This window comes from Uranotaenia lowii, chromosome 1 (assembly GCF_029784155.1).
Source record: "Uranotaenia lowii strain MFRU-FL chromosome 1, ASM2978415v1, whole genome shotgun sequence".
NCBI classification, from domain to species: domain Eukaryota; kingdom Metazoa; phylum Arthropoda; class Insecta; order Diptera; family Culicidae; genus Uranotaenia; species Uranotaenia lowii.
In genome coordinates this window covers 128,332,805-128,347,819 of record NC_073691.1, presented here as the reverse complement: position 1 = coordinate 128,347,819, position 15,015 = coordinate 128,332,805, and the positions used below count along the sequence as shown (strand labels likewise).

The 15,015-nt window shown below is 31.8% G+C and overlaps 1 protein-coding gene across 4 annotated transcripts in view; it reads right to left on the bottom strand.

The window, feature by feature from the left end:
- LOC129739955 (uncharacterized) overlaps positions 1-15,015 on the bottom strand; it is a 97,540-nt gene that overhangs the window by 22,052 nt on the left and 60,473 nt on the right. For all 4 annotated transcript variants that reach the window (XM_055731528.1, XM_055731529.1, XM_055731530.1 and 1 more), the window contains 3 exons: positions 13,168-13,635; positions 11,625-11,715; positions 10,853-10,971 (listed from right to left, as the gene is read on the bottom strand). In XM_055731528.1, the coding sequence (XP_055587503.1) occupies positions 10,853-10,971; positions 11,625-11,715; positions 13,168-13,303 (346 nt within the window). In that variant the 5' untranslated portion in view covers positions 13,304-13,635. The remainder of the gene's footprint in view (positions 1-10,852; positions 10,972-11,624; positions 11,716-13,167; positions 13,636-15,015) is intronic.

Below are 15,015 nucleotides of genomic sequence, written 5' to 3'. Positions count from 1 at the left end.
GAGAGTCTCAAGGCACTACGTTCTGCCTCTAACTCAATAAATTGATGTAGTGGCAGAATATTTAGTAGTGCATTTAGAGCCTCGCTTGATGTGCTCCGCATGGCTGCAAATATCCAATGGATAATTTTCGGCCTTAGTCCCCATTTTTTCCCTACTCCTTTTAGGCAGACCCATAGAGCTGTTGTAGCCTTGGCTATTACATGCTCTATCTGCGGATTCCATGATAGCTTCGAATCTAGTATAATGTCTAAATATTTTACCTGTGATTCGAGGTTTAGCACTTTCCCGTCTAATGTTGGAGGTTTTAGTGCAGTTTTTCGTCTCATAAATAATGAATGCTATCACAGTAGTTTTGGAAGGGTTTATGTTCAGTCCCTCTTCCCTGCACCAGAATAGTGCGTAGTTAAGTGCAGATTGCATTCTATTAGACAACACATTCTCATGTTTTCCCCGAACTATAATAACTACGTCGTCTGCAAAGCCAATAACTTCGAATCCCTGGAGGTCGTCCAGGATCAATGACCACAACAACAGTGAAAAAAAACCCATCTTGGGGACATCCCTTAGTTGGAGTGGCACTGATCGTAAGTCCTTCCAAGCAGGCTCGAAAATTTTCATTCATTCATGTGGACGGCGAAATTTTATTTTCGGTCACTATACCCAATAAAATAAGATCAGTCATGGGTCATGTCATGACAGAAATATTCCGATAATGTGAATGTAAATACCATTCATATTCACGTGATGTATATAAATTTCACGTATGAGAAGAGTGGGCAATGAATGAAAATTGGGAACGAAATGGAATTTAAAAAAAGGCGTCTGGAAACGCTTATCTCTATTTTCATTTTTTATACTATTGTGAGTTAGCATTTGCCATAGTATAGCATTTGAAAATCAGCTTTGCAAACAAAGTTGCAAAAATTTGCATTGGTGATCTTTCTCATGGCCCATTTTCACTATCATGTCATGACCATGATATATTGGAGATCTTATTGATCAATGACAGAATGGAAAAATCTTTCTTCACCAAAATAATCATTCATAGCATGCTTTCATTTCAAAAAAATCTTAAACTAACGACATGTGAGGAAAGGAATGGGTTTGGCACATTTTTTGGCTCATGACTATGACATTGCTCCCAAGCTTGCATAAATGGTTCTATTTATCAGCATGGTACAAGTCCAGTCAACAATAGCCGCATGGCACCCTCGTCTTTTCATAGCTGATTCGATTGAGTTATGAGATGCGTTGTCGAATGCCCCTTCAATGTCTAGAAAAGAAGCAAGTGCTATTTCGTTTGCCTCCATAGTCTTTTCTAGTTTTTGTGTTAAGGTATGTAAAGCCGTAACCGTTGACATACCTTTTTTGTAAGCGAACTGAAAATTGTTCAAATTACTTGAGCTAAGATACTGAGATTTAATGTGCTCGTCAAATATCTTCTCTATTATTTTTAAAATAATGGACTGATTGGTCTGAATGCCTTTGGTTGAGTTTTATCTTTTTTCTCTGGCTTCGGGATGAAAATAACGAGCTTTCAGGTTAAGGTTGCCAGATTTTTTTCAGCACGTATCCGGGCCGAACAAATCCGGGCAATTCTTTATAAATCTTGGCAAAATCCGTGCATATGATTTCAAAATTGCCGACTAAGAATCCGGGAAATATATAACATTTTTCAAAACCCAAACATTACTCAAAAACAATTTTTTTATGATAAATTTCATTAAACTTGTTTAAAAAATTTCGTTTTGGAGGCATAAATAAAAAAAAATTAATTTGTTTTGTTTGGTTGATTTGCCAAATGTAGTGAATAATTCCGAGCAAAATCTGAGAAACTTTCAATGAAATCCGGGCAACCGGGCCGGGCCGGACTGTTCCCAAATTTTATTTTAAATATCCAAGCAAACCCGGATAAAACCGAGCAATCTAGCAACCTTTTTTTTTTTAATTTTATGTTTTTTTCAGGTCTAAATTATAAAAAAAAAATTATGGTACATTGTGCAAACCTGATCTTTTCGGTATTTAGATTTATATTGTTTATTCGATTGTTGAAACCCCCGAACATGCTCTGCCTTAAATCAGGGATGAGCAAAGCGTGGCTCACGGGCCGCGTGCGAGTTTTGAATAATCTTAAATCTTATTTTGTCTTACCAGGGGGGGAGAGAGGGTTAAAAATTTCAAAAATCGTGCTTACGTTATTAGTTAATGGTCCTTAATACGAATAGCAAAAGATAGAACGTGCCCCCCCCCCCCCCCCCCGCTGATTAGTGTGTTGAGTAGAGAAGCAGATTGTTGTGTGAAGTTACATGCAAAATTTAAGTCCGATAGCACAAGAAGGGATCGCGCAACGAGCCTCAAGATTGAAAAGAAATTTGAGATTTGTTCGGTTAGCTATTATTTCATCAATGCAACAGCAGGGTTAGATGCTACCATGATGTATACCACAAAACTTATTAAATTTTTTTAAAAATATAATGTAATAAAGTTATCATTTAATGATAACAAAATGATGATGACTAAGTTGCTACAATCGTGAGAAAAAATTTTAAAAGTTTTTTATTCTCATAGAAAATTTAAAAAATTGAGCAATAGATATGCAAATTTTTACATTTTTCGATGTTTAAAAAAACTTTACCCAGTATGACGGATTAGCTTAATGATATCACCTACAAACACTGATGATGTAAAAATATTTGTCGGAAAATCATCTAATTTTTTTAAAATAAATATTTTCATAATTCAGTAACCAGTCTGGGCAAAAATTCATCAAAATACAATTTAAAGATTCACCTTTTAAATCTCGATTCCATATGCTGGAATATGATTGTATTGCATCACGCGTTTGCTAATTTCAAAGTTTCATTTATCATAACATGAACTTTTAGGATTTAAGCTAGTTGATTTCCTTTAGTATTTTTTAACCCTAAAAGTATGCAGCACTCTTATGCTTTTTCTTTAATGACATTGGCCCTTATTCTGCGCCGCGCATGAGGTGACGATAGTGGAGTCAGCCAAGTCACTCTATTCCAGTAGTCGGTTTAGGTGAGGAACGTCACTTCGGATGAACTTTTTGAGTTCTTACCCTATTCTGATAGTCACCGTGGGTGAGAATCTTCGCATTCGGGTGACGATTTTAGGTGACAATTGTCGGTACCTTCTCAGGTGGCGACGAGAGAGAAATTGAATGGAAAATTGATACAAAATGGAATAATTAGGCTCTAAACGTTTAATTACACTAAAGTATGATAGATTTAGAATCAATCAAAACAAAAATCAATTCAATTTTGGATTTTTTCAATCATTTGTGCAGCAAAAAAAAAATGTTTACTAGACGTTGAAAATAAATTCAAACATATAGAATTGAAACAGGTTATAATTTCATTTTATTCAACTTCATTTACATGCATCGAAATTTGAAAAAAAAACACATTTTTTGCACCTCACTAAATCTTATCCGATTCCCGTCGCGGGGGGTATTTCACTTTCACCCGGTAATGTTGTTTTCGAACAAAATAAGCTTTGAAGTCCTGTACTGAACCGTTGTTTGTCCACGTCGAGGTGTCGTATCCCATGTGTTGATCCGTATGCAAAGGACCAGTTTATTGAGGCAGCAGCCGTCGATTTCCGCTTTTCTGGTGGATGTTTTTTTTCAAGCCGCTCCAGGAACCAAACATATATGACCAAATTCTGCCCGATTCGCTTTATTCGCAGCTCCAAAAGTGATTCCAGCTGCTTGCTTAAACCTTGCAACCCGATAGTGACCGTTTGCGTACCGAAATTTGTACATTTTGATTTAAAATTTAATTTTAACATTTGGAATCGCGAACGAAATAAATACAAACCGAACAAATTTGACACTTGAGTTCATTCGGTCGCTCACCAGAAATGAACATCTGTCACTTTACCCATATCGACTCCGGGAATAAGGTGACAAATCTCACGGTGACTCGAGGTGAGGTGACAATCGTCACGTCACGCGCGGCGCAGAATAAGGGCCATTGTCGACAGAAAAAAATGTCAAATTTTATTCGAACAAAACCAAAACATACTGCAATTGGTGCTTTTTGCGTTATGACATAACAAATATATCTAAAACTATAAATTTTCAAACGTTTTCATCATGAAAAACACTAGAAACAACGTTTGTTGCAACTCAACCCTTTTTTCAATAGGGTGAAAATCGCATGTTTTGTAAATTTTAAAATAACTGGGGAAACCAATCATTTTTCTGGCTTCGTTAATTTGATGTCTCATCAACCTTAAAACTTTTGATGTACAAGCAGAATGATTATCTGTAGACGTCTAGAAGCCAAAGTGGCGGTAGGAGAAGCGAGAAAGAGCTATTTTCGACTGCCAGGAGTTTGAGAGTTCCTCCTCTATGAGTGCTACTGCTCTGCCTCTTATGAGTCGTGCCTCAGGATCCGTCCGAAGCCTGCCCCTGACCCTAAATTTGATACCTGGAATCGATTGCTGGTTCAGCAAAAAATTCATGAGCTGATTTTCATAACAATCCACCTTAAAAAGGGGTTATCCGAAAATCTGAAAACATTTTTCATCATTCGTGGTTCTAATAAGCATCTATGCCTAATTTCAGCTTTCTAGGTCTTTTAAGACGGCTGAGCCAATAAAGGACAAACAAACCTACAGAAATTGCTTCCGTTTATATACTCAAAATCTGGAAAACAAATTACAAAAAGTTGAAAAAACAGCTACTTTTGAAAATTCTTTAAAAATTATATGTTTCGTATTTTGAAAATCTAAAGATGCAAAAATATGCCGAATTACGTAAACTTTCCAAAAATTTTTTCGCAATTTTACTGGTATGACTTAAAACTGTTGACGGTTCAATGATTGACAAGCACGGGGTTTCCACCACTTTTTTACAATTTTTGTGGTTATGGTATTAAAAAAATAAAAAAAATATATATCCTTATGCGCAACATATAGCTTCTACCTTCAGCTTTCTTGGACACTTAGTGAGATTTTTTTGGGCATTCCTTTGCTGATCTACAGTCTCTAATCCGAAGGTTTTTTTTTAAATTTTCGTTTCTTAGACTTTGAATTACGGAAAACTAAAGTTACATTACGTGTTTTCCAAAACTATAAATTTTGTAAAAAGAGAAACAAGAGAGATGTAGCGGTTTTAGTCATCAGTGTCTAATAGACACTTCAGGAACTGTAACGGGTAAAAATGTCTGGGACGGATGAGGGTTAAAAGCTTGTTGAACTGTTTCAAAACATTTTAAACGCGTTGTTTAATTATAACTTTTTAGGAGCTTTCAGTGCTGTTTTGAAATATGCGTTTTTTAGCTCTGATAAAGTTGGCAGCTTTAAAAAAGCCATAATAAATGTTATGTGTTACAGTTACATTGATTTTTTTAAATGATAAATATTCCCCATATAGAGCTTTATTTTTCAGAGTTAAAAAAACCGAAAAGGTTCTCTCATTCAACGTAACAATAGCAACATAATAACTGGGAACGAAAGAGCTATTTATTGACCTCTCGATGCTTGTTTTATTGAAATAAAAAGGCTCGATAAAGCAATCTGTTCGTTTTTGCATCATAAACTCGCATCCGGCCGCGATAAAACACAACGAGTCGAAAAATGCCCTTTTAAATGGCTGCTGGTGGTGTCACTGTACTGTAGGTCGTGTCTTCCTCAACGGGTCACCCATTGATTCATTTGTGCTTCCATCGGCGCTCTTCTTTTTTTATGATTTATCGAAAGCAGAAGTCCGATAAGCAGGACAGGAAAATCCATTCACTTTGAGCAAAACAGGATGGTTGATAAGCCGTTGGATTTCTCTTCCACTCATAGAAGGGAACTTTTGGCGTTCTAGAGAAAAAAAAATCCCCTCATTATGAGACCATGTTTCGGAAATGTTTTATGATTTTGTCATTTGAATTTAAAAGCAATAGAAAACTTCATTGTTCAAATTTTATATAAAATCGTTTCAAAAGAAAAAACCCGCATTCAATTTCTTAAAAACTAGGTTAAAGTGTTTTATTAGACTTCATCTGCTGACTCGAAATTCCTCATAACATTCTTCAATTACATTCTCTACAAGCTTCCAAATAAAATTTCAAGAATCAACTCAAAGCCCACCAGAAATGCGATCCACTTTCTTTTCTTAAATATATTCAAATAAACTATTAAGAACGTTTATTTTCTACAGATGTGAGCAAAAATTGAAAACAAAGCTGCAGCTTTTAAGTTGCTTTTAAAATTAAGACAATCTACCAGCAGAAGGTTGCAAATCTGGAAGCATGCCTATCATCATAAGCTTTTGGAAAAAAACACCATGATAAGGGGACTCGCACAGTTAAACCTGTGGTTGAACCATTTGCAATGGAACCCGGAAAGGTGTTTCCCTAGCATTTCACGCCATAGCTCGTTTGCATAGAGGAAGCATAGTGTTAGAGTAAAGTTTTTTTTTAAATGGTGGAAGCAAGAGATCACGAAAATAGACTGTCACAAAAGGCAAGGATTATTAATTTTTGGAAACAGTTTTTCTTTGGCTTCAAACAATTATTCGAGTCGAGAAAAACTTTTTTGTCTTGCTACGCCAAAAGTTTTCTGACAGACACGGGTGAGCGTTATTAAAAAGAAATTTGATTACATGGTTTCTGGATCCAAAAAAGGACTAAACTTCAGACTAGGCTGTACTTTTGCACGATAAATATTAGTTAAGAGTGAAGAGTCAGTTGAACATAGATGAGTATTAGTATATTAGTGGCCACATCAACAACGTTTCTAGCTAATTTATTTAGCAGTCCAAATATGCGAAGCAATTTGCATTCCACATAATTTAGCGAACTATTTAACTTCAGTCTGGAAGAAAAACTAATTCTCAGCTCTAATAAAATAAAATTTATACCAACACTAGAATGCATTCCTTACACTTTTTTCGTTTTTCTCTGCAATGTTTTTTTTTTTTGCTCAAAAGACTACTCTCTGGAGCCACAAGTAGATAAAATGAATTCTGTCATTATCTGGTTCTACAGCATTAATTTGAATTTCCTTCAATTTTTTTCCGTCTTCTTTCAATTCAATACTCTTCTGCCGTAATAGAAACTAAACTTTGTAAACTTGAAATCTGAACAAGCTGAGCATTTTTGTCATTTTTTTTCAATTTTGTTCTTTTTTTAATTTTTTTTGTCGCTATGTAACATTCACAGTTTTTATAATTTTTGTAGGCAATTTTTGAAAATTTTGTAATTTGAATAATTTTGTCATTTTAGCCATTTATGTAATTTTATGTCATTTTTGTCATTTTTGTCATTTTTGTCATTTTTGTCATTTTTGTCATTTTTGTCATTTTTGTCATTTTTGTCATTTTTGTCATATAAGACATTTTTTACAAAATATCAAAAACGAAAAGAATTTAATAAAAGTGACAATATTAAAACATTTTTGTCATTTTTTTTCATATAAGTCATTTTTTACATAATGACAAAAATTAAATAAAAATGATTAAAATGACAAAATTAAAACAAAAATTTGTCATTTTTAACATTTTTGTCATTTTTAAATTCTTGTCCATTTTGTCATTTTTCTTTGATTGTCATTTATGTTATTTTTTTAGTTTTTGTCATTATTGTCCTTTTTTAGTTTTTTTGTTAGATTTGTCTTTTCTGTAATTTGTATCATTTTCATAATTTTTGTCATTTTTACCATTTTTAACATTCTTGCCATTTTTTCATTTTTCTCTGCATTGTTTTTTTTTATACTTTTTTGCTCAAACTACACAATAACACAAGGCTACTATCTGGAGCCACAAGTAGATAAATTGAGTCCTATCATTATCTGGCCCTACAGCATTTATTTGCATTTCCTTCAATATCATCTGCCGTAATAGAAACTAAACTTTCTAAACTTGACATCTGAACAAACTGAGCATTTTTGTACATTTTTTTCAATTTTGTCATTTTGTCATTCTCGTAATATTTCTGTCAATTTTCTGTCATTTTCTTCATCTGTGTCATTATTTTTGTCATAATGACCAAAAACGAAAAAAAAATGACGAAAATTTAATAAAAAATGACAAAATTTAAAAAAAAATTTTTGTCATTTTTATCATTTTTGTCGTTAAGGTCATTTGTTTATTTTTTATATTTTTGTTTTCTCAACTTTGTAATTTTTCATATTTTTGTTATTTTTGTCATTTTTATCATTTTTGTCATATACGTCATTTTTGTTATATTTGTAATTTTTTTTGTAATGACAAAAACGACAAAAATGACAAAAATTTAATAAAGTGATTAAAATAAAAACGAAAATTTTGTCACTTTTTTCATTTTTGGCGGTTATGTCATTTTAGCCAATTTTGTTTACTTTTGTCTATTTTTGCTAAATTTCATCAATATTGTAATTTTTATAATTTTTGTTGAATTTTGTCATTTTTGTATTTTTTGTCATTTTGTCATTTTTGTAATTTTTGTCATTTTTGTCATTTCTGTCATTTTTGTCATTTTTGTCATTTTTGTCATTTTTGTCATTTTTGTCATTTTTGTTATTTTTGTCATTTTTGTCATTTTTGTAATTTTTGTCATTTTGTCATTTTTGTAATTTTTGTCATTTTGTCATTTTTGTAATTTTTGTCATTTTTGTCATTTTTGTCAATTTTGTCAATTTTGTCATTTTTGTCATTTCTGTCATTTTGGTCATTTTTGTCATTTTTGTCATTTTTGTCATTTTTGTCATTTTTGTCATTTTTTTTCATTTTTGTCATGATGGTCATTTTTGTCATTTTTGTAATTTTTGTCATTTTTGTCATTTTGGTCATTTTTGTCATTTTTGTCCTTTTTAGTCATTTTTGTCATTTTTGTCATTTTTGTCATTCTCGTCATTTTTTTTCATTTTTGTCATTTTTGTCGTTTTAATCATTTTTGTCATTTTTTTTGTCATTTATGTCTTATTTGCCATTTCTTTTCATAATGACAAAAACGCCAAAAATGATAAAAATTCAATAAAAATGATAAAAATGACAAAATAAATTTGTCATTTTTATCATGTTTTTCATTTTTTGTCGTTTATGTCATTTTTTTCATTTTTGTCAATTTTGTTTATTTTTATCATTTTTATTTATTTTTGTAAATTTTAGTGTATTTCTGTAATTTTTGTCATTTTTCACATTCTTGTTCCTTCTGTCGTTTTTTTCATTATGTAATTTTTTTTATTTTTGTCATTTTTGTAATTTTTTTAAAAATTTTTTTCAGATTTTTCATTTTTGTAATTTATGTCTTTTTCATGATTTTTGTCGTTTTTGTCATTTTTGACATCCTTGTCATTTTTTTCGTTTTTCTCTGCATTGTTTATTTTTCGCTCAAACTACACAAGACTACTCTCTGGAGCCACAAGTAGATAAAATGAATTCTGTCATTATATGGCTCTACAGCATTAACTCGTATTTCCTTCAATTTTTTCTGCCGTAATTGAAACTATATTTTCTAAACTTGAAATCTGAACGAGATGAGCATTTTTGTAATTTTTTTGAATTTCGACATTTTGTCATTTTTGTTATTCTTGTGTTTTTATAATTTTTTTTGTCAATATTGTAATATTCATAGTTTATGTAATTTTTGTAGGTAATTTTTGAAAATATTGTAATTTAAATAATTTTTTTGATTTTTAATTTTTTTTTTCATTTATATAATTTATTTTTATTTTTTTTGTCATTTTTGTCAACTTTTTCGTTTTTATTAAATTGTCAGTTTTACTTAACAAACATTTAATAAAATTCAATTTTGTCATTCGTCAAAAATTTTGTCATTTTTGTTATTTTTACCATTTTTGTAAATTTTGGCGTTTATGTCATTTTTGTCATACATATTTGTCAATTTTGTTTAAATTTAATTTTGTTTATTTTCGTCTTGTATGTCATCTTTGTCATTTTTGACATTTTTATCCTTTTTTGTCATTTTCGATTATTTTTGTCATATTTGCCATTTTTGTCATATTTGTAATTTTTTTTATAGTGACAAAAAGGACAAAAAAGACAAACATTTAATAAAAATAGCAAAATTAAAACTAAACTTTTGTCATTTTTTTTTTTCATTTTTGTCGGATATGTCATATTTGCCAATTTTATAATTTTTTTTTATTTTTGTCATCTTTGCCATTTTTGTGGTTTTTTTTTTATTTTAATTCATTTTTGTTTATTTTTGTCATTTTTATCATTTTTGTCATTTTTAACATTTTTTTATTTTTGTCATTTTTTTACATTCTTGATCTTTTTGTCATTTTTGTCATTTTTCTTTTTTTTCATTTCTGTCATTTTTTTAAGTTTTTGTCATTTATGTTATTTTTCTTAAATTTTTTGTCTGATTTGTTGTTTTTTTTTTGGTCATTTTTAGCATTTTGGTCATCTTTGTCATCTTTGTCATTTTTGTCATTTTTTGTCATTTTTGTCATTTTTTGTCATTTTTGTCATTTTTATATTTTTTGTCATTTTTGTAATTTTTGTAATTTTTGTAATATTTGTCCTTTTTAGTCATTTTTGTCATCTTTGTCATTTTTGTCATTTTTAACATTCTTGTTCATTTTGTCATTTTTGTCATTTTTGCTATTTTTGTAATTATTTTTTTTTAATTTTTCATCTGATTTGTCATTTTAGTAATTTTCCATTTTTATCATGTTTGTCATTTTTTGTCATTTTTGACAATCTTGTCATTTTTGTCATTTTTTTTTCATTTTTATAATTTTTATTGTTTTTGCCAGTAAACAGCAAAAACTTAGCAATATAATTTTGATTGATTTTTTTCTTTTCACAAAGGAAAGATGTCGGGTTCGATGTGCTCATATTATTTTTTTGAACATGTTAAATTCTATAAAATTTTCAAATACTTACAGTTCAGGATGCAGGGAAATATGACGTAGAAGTTGAGCGTCGTTGAGCGGAAGTACAAGGCCTCGGTGATGTAGAGCATCATGGTGATTGCCAGCGAGCAGCCACCCATACTGACAACGCTGTGTGAAAAGTCGGTGATAGAGAAAGGAAAAATCTTGATTATTACGATAGCTTGGCATTGCCTCCATCCAGTTTGCATGTATAAATGGGTGTTATATATCTCAAAACATGAACGGAAATGAAAACCATCAGCACGAAGATCTTCGAAGGTTAAAGGGTAAAGGGTGAAAAATATAGACTTCCCACATCTCTGTAGCATATTGAATTGAACAGAAGAAAAACTGCATCAAAATCAGAGAAGCGAAACGGAAGGAAAGAGACCGAATTGATAGAAAAAAAATCTATTAAGAATCTTTTCCTGCAATGAGCGGACTTTTTCAGCACCCAAAGTAAAGCTAAAGATATTTGGTCCCCGTTTGATACAGTCCAGTCTTTCTAGTGAAAAATTTAATCAAAACTGAACTTTTGGGTGCTAAGAATGTGCTTCTCGAGAAGCTGTATTTTTTCTGCTACTCCAAAAGATAAGAGGAAACAGATCACAGTACGTGCTAACGGCTCCATTTGAAGAAGCGTGAAAGAGGAAACAAACTGATAATTAATTTTGGTCACTATTTCTTTACAGACACATATACATATACAAATCCATTGAAGGGTAAGCTTACATCCTCCCAGAAAAAAAACTGGTAGTTGGAGAGCTGTGTCGAATACTTACGGTTTGTAGTGAATGTACAGAGTGCAGTGGACAAGAGCCACCGCCTTTAAAATGCAATAAATTCCCAGTATCCTGGATATGGTGAAGTCGCCTGAAACACAACACAAAAGAGAAAAAAAAAACGGAAATTTTAATTAATGGTAAAGTTTTGTTCCGGAATCACCTTTCTTAGCTACGATTTATTACAGGAAGTCACTACACTGACTTTCGAGTTTAAGCTAAGCTTCCAAGCAACGCGCAACATCGATACCAGAGTACATGTTAATCGATGTTGGATGATCGGATGAGCGATCAAATGATCGTTAGTATCGAAACTTACTGGAGTGACTAACTTTAATGAAAATCACTGTAACATTGTTAAAATTGTGTTAAATTTTAAATTGATTTTGGTCAGAAAGTGAAAAAGGATCATTGAATACAATTATCGTATCGTTATTTGAAAACTTGCTCGTGAACCGATTTCTATGAAAATAGCTTAACAACACTGTGTATCATTTTCGAAGACATTTTCTAGAAACAGTTTCCCTCTTTGCTTATTTTGAATTACACCTGGAAGCTGACTAAACTTCCAAAAGATTGTTTACCATATCATCAGGAAGGTTGGTACTTTTTGTTTCCTTTGAAGTTTTACAATAAATTTGAGATGAATTTTAGATTTTCGAAAATGAAAAAATGTACAGACCCCGTTCGTTTTTGGCAACACGCCCGTAAATTGTATGTTGCCAAAATCGAATGTTACCAAAATCGAACGGTTTTTCGTAATTTTTTTTATTTTTATTTACAATTAATCAAAATTAATGTGAAACATAATATTGGCATAATTGGCATCCGGGCAAACCTGGATAAAACCAAGCAATCTGGCAACCTTATCCTAACTAGGCAGTTGCTGCATGCAAAAATACTACTAGAATTCTACTAAAACTGCTATTAGAATTCTAGTATCCGTAGTAGAATTTTTATTGAAGGGGAAGGCGTCTACAAAGTGTTTCGTACCTGGTGCTCGAAGTAAAATTTTGAAAGGTTTGCGAGGTATGAACCATATAAAAATGATTTTATTGTCAAAAAATCAGATTTTAGTATAAAACTTCCGACGAGCAAAAAGTATGTTCCTTTCTGGATGAGATGGGAAATCCTCTGGATTGTTAATTGGTTTTCATTTATTCTTCAAAATCAGCGAAGAGTGATTGTTGTTTCCAATTTTAGCGTTGCACTGTGTAATTAATGTGTAATCGATCGAGTTATGTCCTAGTTTTTATTGATTTTTCTCATGTAGAAGTTCCCATTTTTAACAAGTGGTTATATCCTTTCATAAAATATGATTTTAAACAAAACTTGTTTATCTATGTAAACAATTCGATATAAATTACTTGAACATTTTTCGATAAGTGTCTATTTTACAAATATTTTATGTTGAAAGTTTTGCGTTTGAGTGTTGTTTTATTTCTTTGTTTTGAATTTCATTCTGTAGAAAATTTGAACTGTAATATTGCTTAAAAAATGTCAGTAATGCTTCGGGTAGTGGAAAAATCAACATGTCACTCACCTTCAATGAAATGTGTCTCGGAATGGTCCCCCAAAAAGCTCCTCCGTTCGATGTAGCACCTGACTGCCGTTCCGAGATCCATGAAGGCCACAAACGCGATCCAGCCCCGGAAGGCATACAGAAGCTTACGTTCCATGTCGATTTATTTACGATAGAATCCGCTACACACGACAGAATTTTTTATAAAATTGTTTGTTTTTTATTCTGTTGTTCAAACTTTCGTATCTAAATTATGTATAAGTTGTCGAAATTTTGTTTTCTTTACTGGTGTTATTTTTTCCGTGTTTTTCGCACGAATTATTTGGCTAGATGATGGATTATTGGCTGTATATCTATTTCGGTTGTTTTGTTGGCGATTATTCACCCGTTTTATTTTGTTGGGCTATTGATTGGCGTATTGTGTGAGGCATCTATTCTGTGGATAGATTGACGTGGGCGTCAAAAATGTCGTCGAGTCGTCACGATTATCTGGAACGGAAAAATCGGAGTTGAAAAATGGTTAGTTCGATGCCAACACAATGAGGAATAGTTTGTTGTACTATGTTGTTTATGTTTTGATCTGTTTCCCAATAAGCGTTACTTAACGATGAAAAGGCATCAGTTGTCCATATTAATCTTGTGGACAATGATATCGTTTCAATGATTGGCATCGATGTCCTTAGAAAATGAAACCTCAAGAAAGATGAAAACAATCCAAAGATTCGTTGATCCAGATTCATTTATGGGGATTCATTGAAATTCAACCTTCTAGAAAGTAGTTTAAGAACATTTGAAGATTAAAGACTCAAACATAGAAGTTTAAAAACTCAAACTTACAATAAAAAAACAAAGTTGTGGTATTTCAGTTTCGTTTAGTGTAGAATCCAAAGACCTACCATAGGATACTACCGTTGCATAGCATAATGTTGCAAATTCAAGAAAAAACCTTAAAAGAGCATTAAACCATAGAAAAAATCTTTAAATTGTTTTCATTAAGTATATAAGGTACTTTCCTGAGAATACGATTTTTTTTTCAGCCACAAAAATATCTCAACACACTGAAATTCATTTATTTTATTGAATGTTATCTTGAAAATGGAAACAGGTTTATATATGCAGAATTTAAAACGGCTTGAAGTAATTGTTGCAAATTTTTTACTTTATTAAAAAAGGAATAAAAAACGGTCAACCACCTAGGGATTCAAGCATTTAGTTCATTTCCTGTCTTTCTATCTTAATCCTTTTACCATGTGCCTCAACTACCAATATTTTTCGATACGTGATTAAGTGTTGATGGTAAGATTCAGCTGTGTAGATGTGTGAAAACAAAATTCCAGAAATGTCACGTGTCGCCGTTTTATTTGTTCCACCAGTGTGCATCGAATGCATTGTTTCCTGTTAGAATTCTAGGGTTTTTTTTCTCAACCAACCGCATTCATCCCGATAGGGGCTAAGATAAAAATGATTGATAACTGAACTGGTTTCAAAGCCTGCATAACATGAAACTGTCCGTGCAAGATGGTTTGGGAGTTGAGCTCTAGTTCCAGGTCAAGGAGAGATGAGGTCAATGGAAATCGATGACTTTTCGATATAAATACTTTTCAAAGATAGCTACAGAGTGTCTAAAAATCGTTCCGCTTGACACATCTTTCACATTACTTTCAGGTGTGCTTGAAGAAATTGTATTTTTGTTCTAAAAAAATACATCAAATGCTTTGAAAACTTTTATTGAAAGTTTGAAGGTCTCATTCCAATGCTCCAGGCATGGTTCTATGGTAGCGTGCGCACATCTTAACCTGCAGGTCGTGGTTCGAATCTCCTGGCTAAAACCAGAACTTTTCAAGAATTGATCAAGTTGGAAACAATGCA